Raw genomic sequence first — 19126 nt, forward strand, 5'->3', positions numbered from 1 at the left:
CAAAGTAGCCTTTCAGAAGGTCGCAGCTACGTTGCTGGGCGTAGTTTATATAGAATAGAGGCTTTGATGTTTGCAAAGCTAAATAACCCTGCTACATAATGCAGCATTGGAATTATCTTGAAAAGAATCTCCAAGGCCTTACCTTGGCTCGTATTGTTTAATAAAACTGGCCAAGTTATGTGTTCAACTAGCGATGAGTTAAAGTTGTGTCTAACCGCAGACGAAGGCTGCAGCTGGTTGCAGGCGAGCAACCTTGAAACTTACTGCGAAGGCCCATTGTTATGAGTTCCTAACACAAACATGTTTAGCGTTTATTGCTTAGATATCTTCGACTAGAATGCCTAACGTCTAGGAAGGTTGTAGCTTCCATTAATCGTACTAAGTTTTATGTATTTACACAGCCTTTTGGCTGTGGTCACGAACGGGGTCAGAAACTTTTTTTTTATTCCAGCTCAGAAGCCATATAATATAATAAATGGAATTCCCATGCGCATTTAACACATCAAATAAAGACCTAGAAGTCGGTGGCAAAATTAACTTAGTAACATCCATTAGACACCGACTTCTAGGCCGATGCACCTAAAATTAGTTTTTGGTAGTCGGTTTAATTTTTTTGTAAAAAAGTTTTTTATTTACAGCTTTTCAGTGATACAAATAGTTGTCACTATCCATATAAGTGGAAAGTTCTCATCAATACAAAGAATGTAAGCCTAAATACGAGGTATTTTACATATTCAGTTGTCGAGTTCCCTCGACCTTCTCTGGTCTCCTTCATCAGGTCAGCTCCAAACCTTCACTGTACACCTGAGTGACAAGTTTTTACCCTACGTATTCCTACAACTTTCGAAGGTTGCCCTCGATTTCTCAGGGTTTCCATCATCAGATCCTGACCTGATGCGCGTCGAACAAAAAAAGAATCACGTAAATCGGTCTATAAACCTCGGAGTAGTCGATGTACATACATAGAAAAAAAAAAAAACATACCGGCCGAATTGAGAACCTCCTCCTTTTTGAGAAGTCGGTTAAAAACCAATGTAACTATACTAACGAACAGTAAATAAGTCATTAGATAACAAATAAACCGTTTACCGACTCGTTAATGTTAACAAACACAGAATATACAAATGAAACATGGTGCGTATAACTCTTAAATATACAAAGTTTCATTTCCCCGGGGACGACATAAAGCTGGGAATGTTTGCCATGTAGCTAATTGTTGGATCGTATATTAGCCAAGTTGGAAGATTTCAAGTACACCTTCACGTATTTGTATGTATAAAGTATGTACGGTTTTTCATAGTTTACATGGATTAATAAAGTGTTCGGGGAAACTGCTTTGCTCTTCGCCGCTATTGTTCGCAAGAAAACATAGCAGTAGCTCGAATGGAGCTGGAGTATTATCTAGTCATCGATCGGACTTGTGACTTGGCTCGACCCGCTGTTGGGAAAGTGTGCAAGTATCGCAACAAAGTTGCAAGCTCGCGCGATAAGGGCGCGGCGCCACCCTCCCACCTGTCACGAGCTACGCGCCGCTCTCTTCTTTGTACCGTTGATTTTATCTCTAAACTTTGCCGAGACTTATGAACTGAATAAAGTGAGCACGCCAAGATGATATTCTCGTTGAAATATAGTTCTTTACAGACACCTCGGGAAATGCGAGGATGTCTTATCAACTAACAGTTTAGACAGCGAAAGATTGAGCCGACAGCTTCCGGCTTACGATGTGTTCGTGGTCGTTGAACTTTTTGAAATCCATGCATATGTTGAATTCTTTCTGCTATATGAATTGTGTAATAACATGGGAACAAGTTATTAAAATTAAAAATATTCACTCCATTAACTCGTCTCTTAATAGAGCATGAAAATAATTAAGAAAAATACGAAATCTAAAATCAATTGCAACCACATCTTTTCCAATTCATCCTATCTGATCAAAAAGAGTTAGTCGGTAAAATCAGGTTAACTGTTAATCAAAGTACTGTAAGTCAGTCGTGAAAAGTTCGGGGTCACGAATACAATAAATATTTAAATATTATCTGTCACTTAACGCACATCACGCCACATCGGGTAGGCCCGTGGGCACTGCGTGAGTGCTCGATTGATGAATGTCCCTCATACAGCCCTCGCGTGGCACCGCCGTCATAATGAAGTGCTTTTTGTATTTGTCCCTAATGTATTCGATTTAGGTTTTATTGTAAATATCACCTTTTTAATTTTTTTTAGGCTTTACAAAAACCCATGTATTTTTTTTATTTGACTTGGATTTTCATAATTTCTATACGTCGTGTAGATATTGGACTTAATCTTCTGGTTAGGTTAGGTTAGGTTAATATTATGAGGTTTAGCTCCTATTTTTTTTAGCTCTGTAGATGTACGTACTTAATTTTATTAACGCCATGCCATAGTTTTTGATAAGTTTAACTAATTTTTAATAATAAATGCCCCCCTGCAGAAGGCTTATAAAACAAGTCAAAATCTCATCAATTGTAATGATAGTGATCAGCGCTGCGTTTGTTATTTACTCAATTGTTGCGTTAGTATACAGTGAAACTAAAATGGTTTGATACCCAATATTAATGGCGTCGCATTAAAGCCGGCTCCATTGAATCCATTAAGGTGCGTACACACGATGACAGATGAGTATCGGAGCCCAACCGCGGCGTTCCGACACGCGATACTTGCATTTGTCGCCATCATTTACATCCTTGTATACAGGCGGGTTTATTGAGCCACAGTTATTTAGATCCGCTTGATCTACTACACAATAAATAATACAATTGGGTAATTTTTATCGTTATTCTATATCTTAGAGCAAGTTCACGCAAATAAAACATAAATATTAGTATGTTTTCTAAAAATATTATTAGTAAGAGAATTTCAACAACCTGTACCCACTGTAATTAACAACATTTATATGCGTCTTTTTGCAGTAGGTCAAATAATGGTATTTTGATTTGACGATATTAATGAAAATGGTTGCCGATATTGCCGCATTCCTTCGCAATATGAATATTATTAAGTTTTCCATTGGCCCGAAATTCCGGATCGTGTCGCTTTTTTACGAAGTTTCATCAAGTAAATTGCTTATTCGTGGACGTGCTTCACAAACTGCAAATATGTTGTCGATACAATACTGTATAACGGATATAAGCGTAGGTAGGTATTCACGTACGTGTAGGCGTATAACTGTTCTAGTGCCGCGGCCGCAGCCTCACCCACGACATTTCTATATGAAATACCTTTGGTCGTAATTATAACAACCGCGACTAGCCGCTGGTCAGCGTAACAGCGCCTTCACCCACTATTGCAAACTCCCCCTAGCCATGTTAACCACACTCCAAATGTAGAAATAAACTTTTATAATTACGAATATACGTAACTATAGCTACACGTTTCCTATCGATTTCCTAAACGATGCGGTATTCTTTGTCTATTGACCATTTGGGCATTGTGTGGTTACGAACCTTAAATGAAAATTATATCAAAGCTTGGTATTCTATTGTATTCGTCTATAGGAACCACGGGCTTCGGGTGACTAACCTCTTATTAACTAGACCTTAATTGAATCTTAAATACATAAATTCTAACGAGTATGTTCATTGTTTGAAAGATCAAGATTATACGCTTTCAGCTTTTATATAGAACATGAAGAGATTATAATCAACAATGTATTTGTATAGCAAACAAAAAAGTGTAATTTCATCGCCAAAGTTCTGCACGTAGCATTAACCTGCCAAAGCAGATTTTCAGTACGATTATTGTAGCGCATATGATTTTCCGATTGTGAATTCTGCGGAATACGAAATAATTAATAAAACACGGGTCCTGTGTTCTGCATCCGTTCTGTCACGGTCCGCAACCGCGGCCGTTTAATTTCATCCCGATTTTGCTCGAAATTTCCATGTTCGTCAGAGTTTTTTTTGGTAACATTTTTGGTGTATAATCCTTAACGTGATGTTATCTTGGCGTGACCTAAATCCAGCATTGTTAATGCAAAAACGTGGACAATGTGCCCGCCAGTAATTGACACGCATAAACCGATATTAAAAGCTTTATATGTAGGTGATTCGAGGACAATCTACGTCACGTTAAATCAGTACTGACTTTGAACAATTTGTTCCGTACACCTGTATTTGCAACCCTCGTTTTAATTAAACTTATGTCGCGTAATTACTGTTGATTGTCGCCTCGCTTAGCTAATAACACGTTAGAAACTATTAGCAACGTTTTAATGATTTATAAATTGGTCCCACAGCGACGCTTCTGCTTTATCGCAATAGCTTGTTATAATGACACATGTTTAATAAACTAGTTTTCGCCAGTAGTTTGACCTGCGTCCTGTGGGAACTACTCTATGTACCACGATAAAAAGTAGTTAATAGTCCTGCTCAATTGATGGTCTATCTAATGCTGAAAGAATTTCTCAAATCGGCCCAGTACTTGAGATTAGCTCGTTCAAGCAATCAAACAAACTACAATCTATAAAACAATAGTATAGATATAGTTACAAAATAAAACTAATCTACCAACTCCTGGGAGTTAAAATTCCCTGTGTAAACGAACTAGTATCAAAAAGTCAACTCGCCATAAGCCGAGAGTTCCGGCTCTGCATTATGTGGGCTTAGCTCCCACATAATATTAGCGCACAGGTAATCGAATATCCTAATAGAGTGTAAACACTGATGGATAACGATTCCAGCGCCTGCGGATATTCCTACCCACTAGTTTTGTTTAGCTGGGTTTACTACCCACGTGACGAGTTTATATAGTGCTAGTTTATTTCCACGGTGCCTGAGTTTTATGCACATAGATAGCATATATTCTTTTACATCGCAGTGTCAAAGAACTTTTGATATCGATCGATGAAGATATACATTTGGACAGCTTAGGTTACTAGTTTTTTCAACTCACCAAGCAAGTTAGATTTGACCACAAAACTTTGGAGTTCGATAGCATTTATTTATATATTTAATACGAAATAAAATCAATTTGACAAAGTTATAAGCCGCAATATCGAAAGTAAAGTTAACAAAAAGCCAATAGTCCATCGTCCAGGGTAATGTTGGATCGAAAGGTCGCGGCTTCCAACACGACCGCGCTGAACTTATGACACTTATATCACGGCCGCCATTAATATAATATTGTATCAGCTTATAAATACCGATACACGTTTCATCCATTATTTACATTTCAAATACGAAACATTTACTTACTTTTTCCAAGTAAACGATGGTTCATAACTATTTTACTCACGTTTCTTAATCATTTAAATCGTTGGAACTTTTAAACCGATTCCAGTGAAGCTTGCCAACTTGAAGACGAATCGCAGCTTAGATCGAAAACTAGGATACTTTTAATATTAAAATAAGATTTGATTTTCGAGGAATATCTGAGTGATAAATGTGTTTTCAATCTGAGCGTAAAGAGCAAATCTTTTTAGAATTCTTTATTCAGTGGAGCAAAATTTTTTTGCTAAGTAGATCAAATTATGTGAAGTTATGCTTACCTGAGCTAGAACTTTGGTGTAGCAGGAGTGTAGCTCGGAGATGGTGTCGCTATATCGGTAGATGTTGACGAAATCGTTGGGTCCGAGGGTGTCCAGGAGAGCTGATACAGTGGACTTGGCAAGCCGCCAGTATGACGAGCTCAGGTCATCAGAGTCATCCAGGAGGATCACCAGGTCTTTAGGAGAAGTCGCCGCTTCGACGAACCAGTTTGAAGACCTGAAGTCGTAGAAATCTCTCGCGTGATGCGAGTAGCCGTCTTCTGGTGGCCAGGACATTGCTGTGATACATAAAACCTTACATTAATCACAGGTAAAACTTACTACGATATCAGCACATAAAGGTAAGTAAGTATTTGCTAAAATTTTAAAATCAATCAAAGATCTTGTTTGTTTAATACGAGACGAGATTAGGTAAATGTTTGATTTTCATCTAGGTAAGCGAAGTTGGATAAGTAAACATTATGTAATGCGCGTAGCATTCGTAGCGCACGTAGAAACCGTAGCGCTCCGCTTTCGTAGCAAAGTTTTAAAATGTACTTCGCTATTTAACATTAAAGGGTGGAAAATGCATTTTAGGTGTATTTTTGTGAGCTCTTTTACCTGGATACCGCCTCATGAATCCTGAAGACGAGGCGTAGTACTGCCACGACAGCGTGGGGTCGATCTCATAGTTGTTCACGAACAGGGGGTCCAAGTGCTCCGACCACGCGATCTGGTTCTGTACCTCGCCATCTGCGACAACAGCCAAGTTTAATTTGTCTCCAACTTGGACGATATTTTACAACCCCACGTTATTATTGCGAAACATTCTTGCGGGAATCTTTAATTGGACTATTACGTGGTTATTTACTGTGATTTAAATGATACAGTAGATTATACTTGCTGTCTTTAATACTAATATTTATGTCCATAGGTAATTTTTAGTAGTCATAGTTCAAAAGAAAGTTATAAAGTAATCAGCATTCCCATTTTATAAAAGCACATAATATAAATATCATAAAACCTTGTTGAAGTTACGACAGACGGAAACAGTTTAACCTATTGCAATTTTAAAATATAATTTAATCTGAATAGTTGGCAGCCATTTTTATAGACAACAATAAAACTGTTTATGAAGCGGCCACAGGCACGAACAAGTTTAAATTCCGTTTATTATATGTAAATTATTTCACGTGCTGTTAACCTTATGAATTATGTATGAAATGCAGCAAGTTCGTTATACAATAGGGGATAATCGCGACACTGTTGGCACTCTGTCCACCAATTAGGGAGATTTTCTTTAACTACCCATTAAAAGAAGTGTAATTGGCAAACTTGGTTCATTGGGCAGCCGTGATTGCTTTCTCCTGGACCGCCGGCCGGAAAAATTAATGGTTCGCCTGTGTACTATGGGTTTGTTAAATAAACGCACCAGGCCCTATGTAATTACGCCCTTTAAATTAAATACGGGCTGCCAAACGATATTTGGGGGTTTTTGGAAGCGTGAAGAATTTTGTGGGAAGTTTATTTTATGTGTGTAGGCTTTATTTAAAACACCAACAATAATAGCGTCCATGTCAATAATGAAATCCATATACAATGCACAAAGTCAGAACTGATAAAACCCTATGCTTATACAATAAATAATAGCAGCGAATCGACCGACTTAAGGTCGGTATTCTAGAGCGATACTCGAGCATGGATCCCGACTTGAATCCTCGATTCAACCAATCAAATGCATTCAAATATATGCTCTATTCAAGATATCTCGAGTATCGTTCTAGAACTCGGCCGCAGAGAATCGTGGCATAGTTTCTGTTTATTTTAAAAGTATAGACAAGTCTAATTTGGCAACAATAATTCATCGTAGATTTGAAATACATTTGTTGGAGTGAGCACTACTAAATAGTGAGGAATACGTCAATCTGTCCATTAATCATCGGCGGCCTCCCCTGGGCCGACCCCCTCGCGCCCGTGTGTCAACAATATATTAGCTTCCATTATTTAGGGACGGAGAGACTTGTATTTTTAACTAACTTTTCATTATTCTAAAGAGTAAATAAGCATGATGTTTGAATGTAATTTCATTGAAGATACCTTCATGCTTTGCTTGAAATGAACTATGATTAACTGATGAAATCAATTAATTGCCAACCATATTTGAACTTATTAAATAAATATACTAACGAGATCTTCTAGAAACCGCTAGGAAGTTATTAAAAAGCAGATTCAGTATTAAAGTTCATGTAATGATTAATTAGCCCCTAACCTTGACCTACAATATTTTAATTAAAAAAATATTCTTTTGAATTTTCTACAAGTTCATTACTTCTTTCTGTATCAAAATATTATTTTCATTTTTGAGCAAAAGCCGTGCGTACCTGTGGTACAGTGAAGATTAGAGGAGAAGAGAAGATTGAACTCAATAGTATACTATAGTAGTGGTTTCATTATTGAATTTGCGCGGGCTGGAAATGTCTATGAAGAAGTCTACAATAAAGTTTCAAAGACCAAAAGCTAGTTAATGTATGAGAGTACAAACCATCAGTATTGATATAAGGCGGCATAAGCACGGCGCTATAGCTGGTGTTGACAGCAATATGGTCGAAGTGTCGGCTCGGCGTGAGGGCCAGGCGTCGCGCTCTCGCAGCCAGGGTCCCGTCGTCAGCGTGCACGTTCAGCCAGCGCGCGTCATAGTACGAGCCTGGAGCTCCGTCGCTGCCGCCGTTCCCGGCTGACAGGGCTGCCGCTTCAGCGCTGTCCATGATGCGCTAAACAAAGAAATTAGGGTAGGTATTAGATAAATACGCCGTTAAACAATTGGCGGGTTTAATTGTGAACAAATGTATTTAAATGTGAACAAATCTAACAAACACCTTTGTAGAAAAAAAGTTACTTTTCATCATTTCAATTTTAATCATTTACTGAAAAACACTAGGTAGATAATAGAGAGACATGAATACATCCTGTCATATAAAACAACAGAACCAACAAATAAAATATGTTAACATGTGTAACACAAGCCGACAACAGTTCCTAACGATGACAATTGTTAAGCCTCACGTTAATAAAAACTACGGCTGCATTCCCACAAGTAAAAGTATTAGAAGCACCTCGGTTTAAAATAAAAGTTTATATTTGTGTCAACATTTCCCCTGTCGCATGATTTACAAGGGTTGAAACAGTCAAGTCATGGAGCGAGCCGGGGCCGCTATCACAAAGAGTGGCCGGATAAAAGGGGTAGACAATTGTCGGCAATTAGCCGCCGTGGAATTGGGCTGATCGATAGCTGCTTTTGTCCCGCAGCCAAGCATTAGCGAATGATCAAAAATAATCAGCCCCAATGCGCCACACCTTCCTCCTAAGATAGGCTATCTTATGTTTGTGGCGCAGGTTTTATCTACCCTTTGAGGGAACGCTTCCTCCTCTTTATTTAATTTTGGTATCATAGCCAAAATTTAATATTAAATTCATATTTTCTTTTCATTTGTTTGGGGGAATATTAGAATAACAGGATTAGCCCCCTAAATAGGACTTGCGGTCGTAATCTATACAAACGGGATAAGCTTGTGTTCAGATTAAGGTCAAAATATCTAATTAAGCCGATTTACAAGTAAAATATGGCACTTAGACAACATCTTAGACATAAGATTTTGTAGATAAAAGAGGTCGTAGTCAGGTCACATTGCAGACATCTGGCAATCCTGTGACCTGTGAGTGTTTGATAATAATGATAGGGGTTGCGTGATCTTAACGACCCAGAACTGATTACGTCTATACCTCTAGTTGGTTCCATGTCGATTATATGAACTTTGCTACTGCAACATCTAGGCTATTAGGGCACACCCGTCCCATACAATTAAGTAGCTCAAATATTTTAGAAACAAACCGCGGCTGGTATTTAGTTTCAAACAAATAACTTAGTTGAAAATATGCGCTACTGTTAGTGTACGATGAAACTTTTGTACACTTGAATTCGAAAAGCTTACTCAATCAGTTTTACAGGACATTATTCTAACTAGGTCTTATTACGTATTCAGAAGCTTAAAAAAAGGTCTACGGAACACAGTTTATAAATGAGAGTTTTTAGTTGTGAGACGAAATAGCCCCATCCTAGGAACAAGCTCGCGAAGTGGGGGCGAAGTAATTAAAACTTGCACTGAGCTCAGCTCGCCTCCTACACCACTACACCGCACTTGCAGCGTCCGACACCCCTCGCTCCACGCAAAAGGATTTTTATTAAAATTAATCCTTTGATAATAAGGAGAAAATCTTTTAATCTGGGTGCGACACAATGTACTTTGTAGTACAAGTTAAATTGTGTCTCTTAATAATAATGCTGTAATTATATCTTGCCGAGAGTCTATCATGCAATCAATCTGATAGCGTTTTTAGAATAACCGCAATTCATCTCTTCCAGCTAATAGAGAAAAGCAGCAATTAAATAATTACAAGACACCTCAAATATTTTATTTGAGCCATTAGGAACGGCTCCGAGCGCGGAGTATTCTTGGAACAATGCTTAGTGCCGGCCGTAAATACATTCCTTTATTTTGTTTCAGCTACAGTTTCATTAAGTGCGAAATGTTGGCGTCGTTTTTTCTCCGTGCGACGCCCGCAGCGCAGCAATCCCCTCGATTTTTCAACTTTATTGTTGAGCTAAGTTCCGCCGCTTTCGGCCCACTATTGCTGAGTTCTATTCCCAACTTATTATGCGAACTATTCTGTTGGCGGGCTTCTTGAGCAGACAAATGGAGTCTTTGCAAATGTTCTGCTGTTATATTTTAATAATTGCAACGTTATTTACAAATTGTTCGTTCAACTTTGTTGTTTTAGTAGCGATAACATTAATTACCCTCAAGGAATGCACAGCTTGTAGCTTATCTTCTATTTGAATAAGTGCTCCGCGTTTTAAACAGACGTGTTACTTGGAAAGCGTCATTTGCAAAACTTTCATGGAATTCTCGTATCACATAAGCATGGTAAAAAGAAATAAGGAAATAAGTGTCGATACAGCACTCTCATTTGCAGCAACCGGTAAAGATGAGGGGTTGAGACGAATAAAGCGAAGATAAACGCTTCAGATAAACTCAACGTATTCACTATGATTCCATCTCGTTGGCGCTCAATGTGTCGCTACACACCCACGCTTCTAAATAACTACAACATGACAAATATACGGAATATTTTTTACTCGCTTAAGCCTACTTATTAGCCGAGCCTCACTGAGCAAACACTTAACCGACTAGAATTAAAACATATATTGTGATTTAAAAGTCAGTTCGAAGCGTGAATACAACGTTAACACGACATTACGCTTTTCTCTTGAAAGGATTTTAGGGACGTACTACAGACTCTCTTTTCGGTCCGATCTATTTTTGCTTAAAGTGTATAGCAGACTTAAACCTTCTGCAAAGATACTGTTGAGAAATCAAACTGCTACTAGTACACTTAGAACTTATACAGACTTGTCGGATAATTGCTGAATAATTTTCAATATATGTATATAACGTACATATTTTTCTACAAGTTCATACGATATCGCGCAACATTTTGTGGATCTCGAGGGTTCAGTGAACTTCTCTCACGTCTTCGAGTATGTTCTTCAAATACTGAAGTAGCGTAAGTGCAAATATATTGAAAATTGGATGCTATTACTTTTTCACCAGCTTGAAAGTTTGAATTTATATTTCAAAGAAAATCAAATGGTAGCTAAACACATTATTTAATTAGCATCAGAGATTCGGTAGACGATGATCAATTCCAAAAGGACAAGTAAAATAGAAAATTAATATTATAGCTGAATACCAATTACAGTTATAAAAATAATGGTAAATTGGTGCAACGTTATGAACTGTACTAATGTGGGATACAAGAACAGTAAACACATACATTTAACGGAGACCGAATATAATCTCAAAACACTCCCCCATTCTGAATCCAGAATACTCGAGCAAGTTCCCTTCCACTCGGAATAGCAGCAAGCAAAACACGGCTGTGTTAATGACGCAACTTAATTCATAATTCAATAGTGGCACGTCATAAGTGTAGCATCTAATTTGGGCGGTCGTGCAGTGGCGTCGGTGTTTGTCGACGTGCCCCGAGGACGGATCCGGAGCGGTGACATAATGCAATAAGTCTGCAGCCATGAGCGTGGTGCTGCGGTCGTCCCTCCCCATCACATGAATAATCCGTTTACACAGTACATACCGCACACATGCGCAACTTTTTGGCATAGATATGCTATGTGTGTTGAGTTTGGAGGTGCCGCGGTGCAGTGCATGAACTCTCTCTGTGTTTTGAATTTTATGTCTATTAAGCATTGCACTCCTCTCATGTATGCCCAATCATAGTTATATACTCTTTTAAATGTTTCATTCAAAGATTGTACAGTTCGTATGATTACATGATACATTACATACGAACTGACTACTGAATACATTACATTATATGATTACATACGAACTGTACACCTAAGTCATATAGACCAACGTTAACAAAGTTTTTTATTTAACAACAAGGCCAAATTGAACGAGTACATTCCATGAATTTCAAACACACTGCGCACTGAAATAGTAGCTGAGTAAAACTACAAACTAACGTGAGCTATAATTGATTTTATTGGATAAGTAATCTTTAACTCAACAGAGTTGTAGACTGCTTTCACACCGAAGTTAGTTTGTTTGAGTGGTTCTTTTACTAGGTTTTACTTAACTTTAGCGGAGATTAAAAGGAGTTTAATATTTATGTAAACCGTACCTTAAAAGCATGGAAACTGTACCTTATAGATATTTGAGATTGTAAAAGCCATTTCCATTAACGTTATATTTTAATTACAGTAGATAACAGTTCTGCGAAGTCTGATCTACATAGTAACTGTAGTCCTAATACATGACGTAGTGGTTGTGTAATAAGTAATACATGCATAACAGTTATTGCGACACACGTACAAACACTCCGCGACGAGCAAGATATAGGTTTGAAAGTTACGAACTCGACAGCCCGGAGACGTAGACGCGAGCTGTACTATCGACAGTGTATAGCGACCAATCGCAGCCCGCAGAAACACGATTGCAGTTCGGAATGATAATAAGGGTGCAAAACTGAAATCGCTCGACCTTACAAGAGGTCAAATCTTGAAGCAATTTACTATGTTGTTTAAGACTACAAACAAAAACAAAGGAAGAAAGTTTTATTTTTGTTTTCAGCATGTCAGTTTCTGACAAGTCAAGGTTGTTAACTCCATGTTTTTCGTCACCACATCATTCTCAGTGCAATATAAAAGTTCAGTGTACCTACAGATTGTCACACAAATCAACCAACCATTCGTGTAGCACTTTCATGTATATTCCATAACGACATCACACAAAAGTATTTCTGATTTTTTCCGTCCGTTCATATTGTCCGATTGTCCGTTCATATTACATAGAAGTCTAGTAGGTACGAAGCTGAAATGAGATGAACTAGTAGCCCATGTACTTGTATAACTACATGTTCTAGCTATGGAATATGAACAAACGTAATCCCGAGTGTCGACAGAGCTCAACTCGGAGGGAATCGCTAGAGCAAACTATATCTATTTACGTGTCACATGCCGCGAAGTTTTGATACCACATTTAATTTGGAATCGTGCATCCAACTGTGAATAGGCAGCTAAATGTACCTAAGTACTTGTAGCGACTAGTATAAATCATATATTTCTATGAAATAAATAGCGAAGGATTAAAATATGTTGTGAATTTTTCTGACAACGATGTATGGTAAAATTCTATACAAAGTAAATTATCCATGTTCCGTAATAATTTATTAACCTCGCATAATATAAACGTGCCCACTAATTTATTCCTAAAGTGAGCAATAAAAATTCAGTCACCCTTTTTAGTAAATTCAGATGTAATCGTATAGCCGTCGACATACTTGTCACAAAACATTTATGTTATTTTATAAGTAATTATAAATTGCTACATTCGCGCGAGAATAGCTATGAATTTTACGGCCTCACATTTTATAAAGCCCCTGAATAATATGACGTATTACTGTAATAGCCTTTTACAATGTCAATCTTCTTTCCAATTTATTCAAGTAAATGATCGCATGTCGGATCTCAATGAACTGGTTCGGTTTTGTTCCAAAGAAAAAGTCCGGGAGGCACGTCTAACAATAACATGATTACTTTGTAACGTTTATTAGAAGGCAGTGGTCGCTAAATTGAGTTTTGTATCGAAGGTAGCGGTGCAGGTCATTGATCCCTGCCCTGTGGCGCCGGTGCCCTGCGCCCACGCTCGAGCCGTACCTTATACATAGAGGTATATACCTTATCACTTATATTTCTAGCAAAATATATACGCCGCTTTAAAATAATATTTCTCTACAGAACGAGTTTTAATCAAATGTGTAGTTACGTTGTACTGACTTATAATTCTTTTAAGCTTCACTCGGTCTGCATTGTGCGCTTTGTCATAACGGAAAAAGAAGAAAAACGTGAAAGCCGCGCTACTTCCATTAATCTTTTAAAGGATTTTATTTATTTTCTTATGTAGTAATATAAAAGCTGCTACTTCAATGATAGGGAGATGTTATTATTGCGTTAGCAGGGGGTGGGTTCCATTGCCGTCCTTAAAACTATTATAGCAAGGACGCTATAAATTGTGTTGTCATTTGGTATGTATAAAGGTGGTATCTGTGTATGGTGGCAGTAGTGCAGGCGTCGGTGCGCGCTTTAGAATATTGAGTAAGTAGCCTACAGGAATCACCGCCCTCTATCCTGGCAAGGGGCGGCGCGTGCGAGCGGGACGGGGCACCGTCTCAAGACTGCGAATCAATAAAGTCCACTCGTATAAGTCGGGCGGTGCAGCGACTGGATATGGGTCACGGTGCACTCAGCCCCCGAGATGGTATTTAATAACCCTCTACACGCTCTGACAGATATTACTCGATCCTCCTTCCGCCCGCGACGTGTTTAAATGTAAGCGATGGAGCGCCCGGAAAGATTTTTAAATGCGCTTTCAAATCGTTATGACATGATAAATACTGAGGACGCGTTTTTTATCGTTCGCATTTTTAAGTTCAAAGGCGGACATTTTTGAGCAATATAAGCGACGTCGTCATAAATGTCGCATCGGAGATGATTGTCATAGCAATTTCCGACACCGATTGCGGTCCAATGGCGTGAATTATGTCAGAGATTTCTTGTCACAAACAGCTGGTGTTTCGCAATTTGCTGATGGCGGCATTAAGGTCGGGCAAGTGCAGCGGTCTACTTGGTGTGCTCCTCCCCGCACTCCCCCCCCCGGCGGAGGGTGTCCCCCGCTACGCCCTGCGGCACGCCGCTGGAATTTGGCGGTGCGCCTTGCACTTAGGCTTGCTACGGAATTTAAGCATACACATGTTGTATCGTATAGCGTGGGAAGCGTAACGTATTACCTTACAAGCCGAGCGGATATTGTACTCACTTGTGTGGCTTCCATCCCTTTAGCTCTCAAACGATTTAATAAAAATAAAATACTTTCAACAGATTACGTGCACGGAGCACAAAGAACGGAAAATATGAATTGTATGTTACAAGTTGAAGTAATAAAATACCCTTGTGGAAGCTAAGTCTTCTGCTAGAAAGTCCGTTTGGTTGGCCTGGGTTCTATCACCAGGTTAGGTAACATATGCATATGCCATTATTTTAAAACAAATTATGTATATGAAGCTCATTCACTTCTGGGAATAACAGCGAGATGAGATGTTAATATAATTAAAACGACTACTACCCCATCCATTATGTTATGGCATAACTCAAGGATCATCATCATCCTCCGAACCTTTTCCCAACTATGTAGGGGTCGGCTTCCAGTCTAACCGGATTCAGCTGAGTACCAGTGCTTTACAAGAAGCGACTGCCTATCTGACCTCCTCAACCCAGTTACCCGGGCAACCCGATACCCCTTGGTTAGACTGGTGTCAGACTTACTGGCTTCTGACTACCCGTATCGACTGCCAAGGATGTTCAATGACAGCCGGGCATAACTCAAGGATCATTTCAAGATATCACAACAGAGTGAAAAGCTTAAACGAAGAGTTCAAAGTGTAACTCGAGTTAAGAGGTGACTTCGTTCAAAAAGTTAATCAATTCCAAGCACTAATAAAAAGCTTTCCCATTTTTCCATTGTTTTTACTTCACTACATTCACTACACTCTTAAGCTTTTAGTGTTAACTTTCAACTCTAGTCATTTCCTTTTAATACGAACCACTGCCGAAAAGATTTATGAGTGGCCAGCAAGTTGCTACGAGCTGCTACGCTTACGCTACGAATAAAGCCCTCGCTACGAATACTCGTAGTTGCTTCGAAATAAGGCGGAGTGACGTAGTTTGAAATTGTTGTGAATTCAAAATTGATTTGGTAGTGCAGTCGATGTAGGTATTCCAAGTGTTCGAAGGCAGCACCTGGGTTAGCATAGTTGTGTGTGACGACGTCAGAAACTTGCATCAAACACGCGACAAGCCCGCGGAGCGAGTGTACAAACTTGATGAATTGTTAGCGTTACATTACACGACTTATTAATGAGTTTATCATAGTTCGCGAAGGCATGCATCTATGAAGCTGTGCATCGTGTTACGTTATGAAGACATTGTTGTTGGAATCTGTTGCTGAGGAATTTGATCATAGCGTGTTTAAATTATTATTATATCTTGATACCATAATACTGCCAAGTTACAGGTATTATTTACGTTTTATATAAAGTATATACCTACATATATGAACCATGTTTAGTTGCATATAATATAAAAATGTGTTACCAAAATCTAACAACAAACACAAACAAATGTACGAATTCGCTCAGTAGGTGCACTAGTTCCGAAATAATTGTATTTCACATAGCGAGCTGGCAGCGAACTCGTGTAAATCCAGCCATAGCTCCGTCGAACTTATTTATTGTACGAGTGCTCAACTGACTGCAATAGCCAATAGCACAGCGTTTGTTAATAAGCCAGCCAATGAACTATGTCTTTATTTAACTAGCACCACTTTTTCAATTACTGACAGGTTTTTTAGTGCGGCATGTTTATTTACTGACACTGGTAACGTTTAAAGGGTTTAAGAATTAAATAACGATAAAAAATGCATTTATGGCTACCAAAGCTTACTCCATTAAAAATATGCTTTCAAGTACTCTGATGATATCAATGAAACAGACATAAAAACAGCAAACTTTTGCGTATTTATAAGTATGTAGAGTAATGAAATAGTGTTGGGTCAGAACTGGCAATTAGCGCATTTGAAACTAGGCCGTTAGTTGGGTTGCAACCGGTTCATTGCGCCGCCTAAATTATGACAAGCATGCAGACCTACACTTAAATGGTTTCATTAATATATTCCTTTTATTTACTTTTAAAGAACAATAAAACCTTACACTTTATAGAAAAAAAACTACTCTATCTAGTTTTTTAATCCGTAGCACTCTTCGTAGCTACAAATTTTCGTAGTCTCAAGTTTGCTACGGACGGATTTTTATCAGTATTTTGTTGAAATTAACCAAATTTAGTTCTTGCAACTAGTAACTCTATTTGCTATCATGTAGGCAGACTATATTTTCAGTACTAGATTAATTTTATTTGTTATAAATATTCAGCCTAATCTGTTATTATTTAATAAATATACATGTGTATTGTAGTCAATATACGCCGTTTTTCTATCTACTCTTTATATAAAATACATGGAAGTACGCCCAATTTTACATGACCCTACATGGTGACTTTGTTGAAACACATGAAAATATATGAGTATGAACTTCAAAAAAGTATAATATATCGTGCCAATATTTGTTAAAGGCCCCAATTTTCAATCTAACCTGTTCCACTGTAAATTTTTGTGTTTAAATAAAGCATGGTGGCAGGCGGGGCCGGGCGGCAGAGGTTAGAGGGTGGGCATCACCCGCGGCCACTGTTTACATTATACCTATTATATTATTATGATTTATTGCTCAATCGATGCGCCACCCCGCCCCAGACACTCGGGTAATTTCACCGAAATGTTGCTAAACTTCACGTACATGCAGGAATTTCAAGTATGCTTCAACTTTAAAGGAATCAGATGCTTTGATACGCCGGAGGTAGCTACTCGTAAATAGTTTATGTAAAAATAAACTGGAATTTATGTGAGGTTGTCAGCCTAAAATATATGCTTTGTTGCTACACCTAAACAGTGTGTTGTTTAAATATTTTTGTACATAAATGGAGAAGAACAGTTTCTAAAACTCGATTAACTAGAAGTGATTGCAGTTCAGAAAGCCCAATGTTAACACAAGGTTCGAGTTCATTCAACAATGCGTCAAATTGGAAGTGCATAGTCAGAATGCAAACAGCGACAGAGGAACGAGTGCATTCAGCGAGATTTGCCGGTGCCATACCGCGCCGCGTCAAGCCCGCCTCACTCTTTGAATATCGTGCTCAAGTATCACCCGCCTCTTCCTACAACACATTTACTAAGTTTATCTAGCCTGTTCATAAGTAACTACAAACAATTTTATACTACTTATACAGTTGCAATATTTTCGTACATTCTGCTGTATTTTCTCCATTTCATAGATACACATTAAATAAAGGATGGTGAATCATAGGGTACACGGCCATTTCTTTCAGTTTTTGATCGATTTAATTTGCACGAAGGCTGCTAGGCATTGAATTGAAGCGCGTTGATAGAATTCCGTACCGGGTACAAATCACAAAACATTCCAATCCCTCTGGTTAATTGAATCCTGTAGGCCTTCATTAGAGATGGCGGGGGACGGTTCGACAAAAACGAACTTTTACGGAAAGGAGAACGTCGGGGTACCGACAAAAACCACAAATGACATTCGGGAGGTGGCACGGATCGAATAATTACGTCGCCGCGGCTCATGCTCAACTTGGCTTTCACACTCCAAACATCGTCGCTCCTTCATAAAACTTTGCGTACAACTTCTCACTGCCTGAATTATTACATGTTTTACCAAAACGTAAGTGCTTAACAAACTTTGTCTAAGTGAAAAGATGACATGGGTACCTAAATACTTGTCGCATGTCATTCCGTGTATACTCAATCAAACAGCAAAGACGCGTCGTGGTTTTATGCAAAACTTTCCTGAAAGAAGCCTTTCATACTTATACGGTAGTATAGTGGAAAGAAAGAGCTCTTGGGGAGATTTATTCTCTCGAAATTGTCAACTTAGCATTCGACTGAAAGTTGCTCAAGCAACAGCAGACAGAGGACTAGTTGAGATTCAAAAGAATTCCAATATCAATGGGTGCGGCGAATCGCGAAGACTCGTGTCCGCGAGTGCGGGCCGGCTGCGGCGGGCGCGGTGGCGGGCGCGGTGGCGCGGCGAGGCGCCGCACAACTTCCACATCGACCATTGCTGAATATGTTAATGTCGGAGACGCCACGCTCGCTGTCGCCGCAATATCGCTACTTTCAATTCGCAACTCGCCTGCCTCATCGTTAACACATTCCTATTGAGTTTTATACCGAAATGGAGCTCAGCGGTTTTATTGCTTTTGTTACACAAATTGAAAACTGCCTGTTTGGACTTAGACACATATAATTAAAATACGCGACAATACCATAGTTACATTTTGAATAGAAGATTTAATTGTATGATAAGTAAGTCTTGTTG

At 38.7% G+C, this 19126-nt stretch overlaps 1 protein-coding gene across 1 annotated transcript in view; it reads right to left on the reverse strand.

Annotated features, from left to right (window-relative positions):
- Window positions 1-19126, reverse strand: part of LOC124633275 (voltage-dependent calcium channel subunit alpha-2/delta-3) — a 54526-nt gene that overhangs the window by 11654 nt on the left and 23746 nt on the right. Inside the window, exons 4-6 of the mRNA XM_047168454.1 lie at window positions 8028-8256; window positions 6107-6238; window positions 5507-5784 (exon numbers count right to left, since the gene is read on the reverse strand). Coding sequence (XP_047024410.1) covers window positions 5507-5784; window positions 6107-6238; window positions 8028-8256 — 639 coding nt within the window. The remainder of the gene's footprint in view (window positions 1-5506; window positions 5785-6106; window positions 6239-8027; window positions 8257-19126) is intronic.

The sequence above is a fragment of the Helicoverpa zea genome, chromosome 1 (genome assembly GCF_022581195.2).
Source record: "Helicoverpa zea isolate HzStark_Cry1AcR chromosome 1, ilHelZeax1.1, whole genome shotgun sequence".
NCBI lineage: Eukaryota > Metazoa > Arthropoda > Insecta > Lepidoptera > Noctuidae > Helicoverpa > Helicoverpa zea.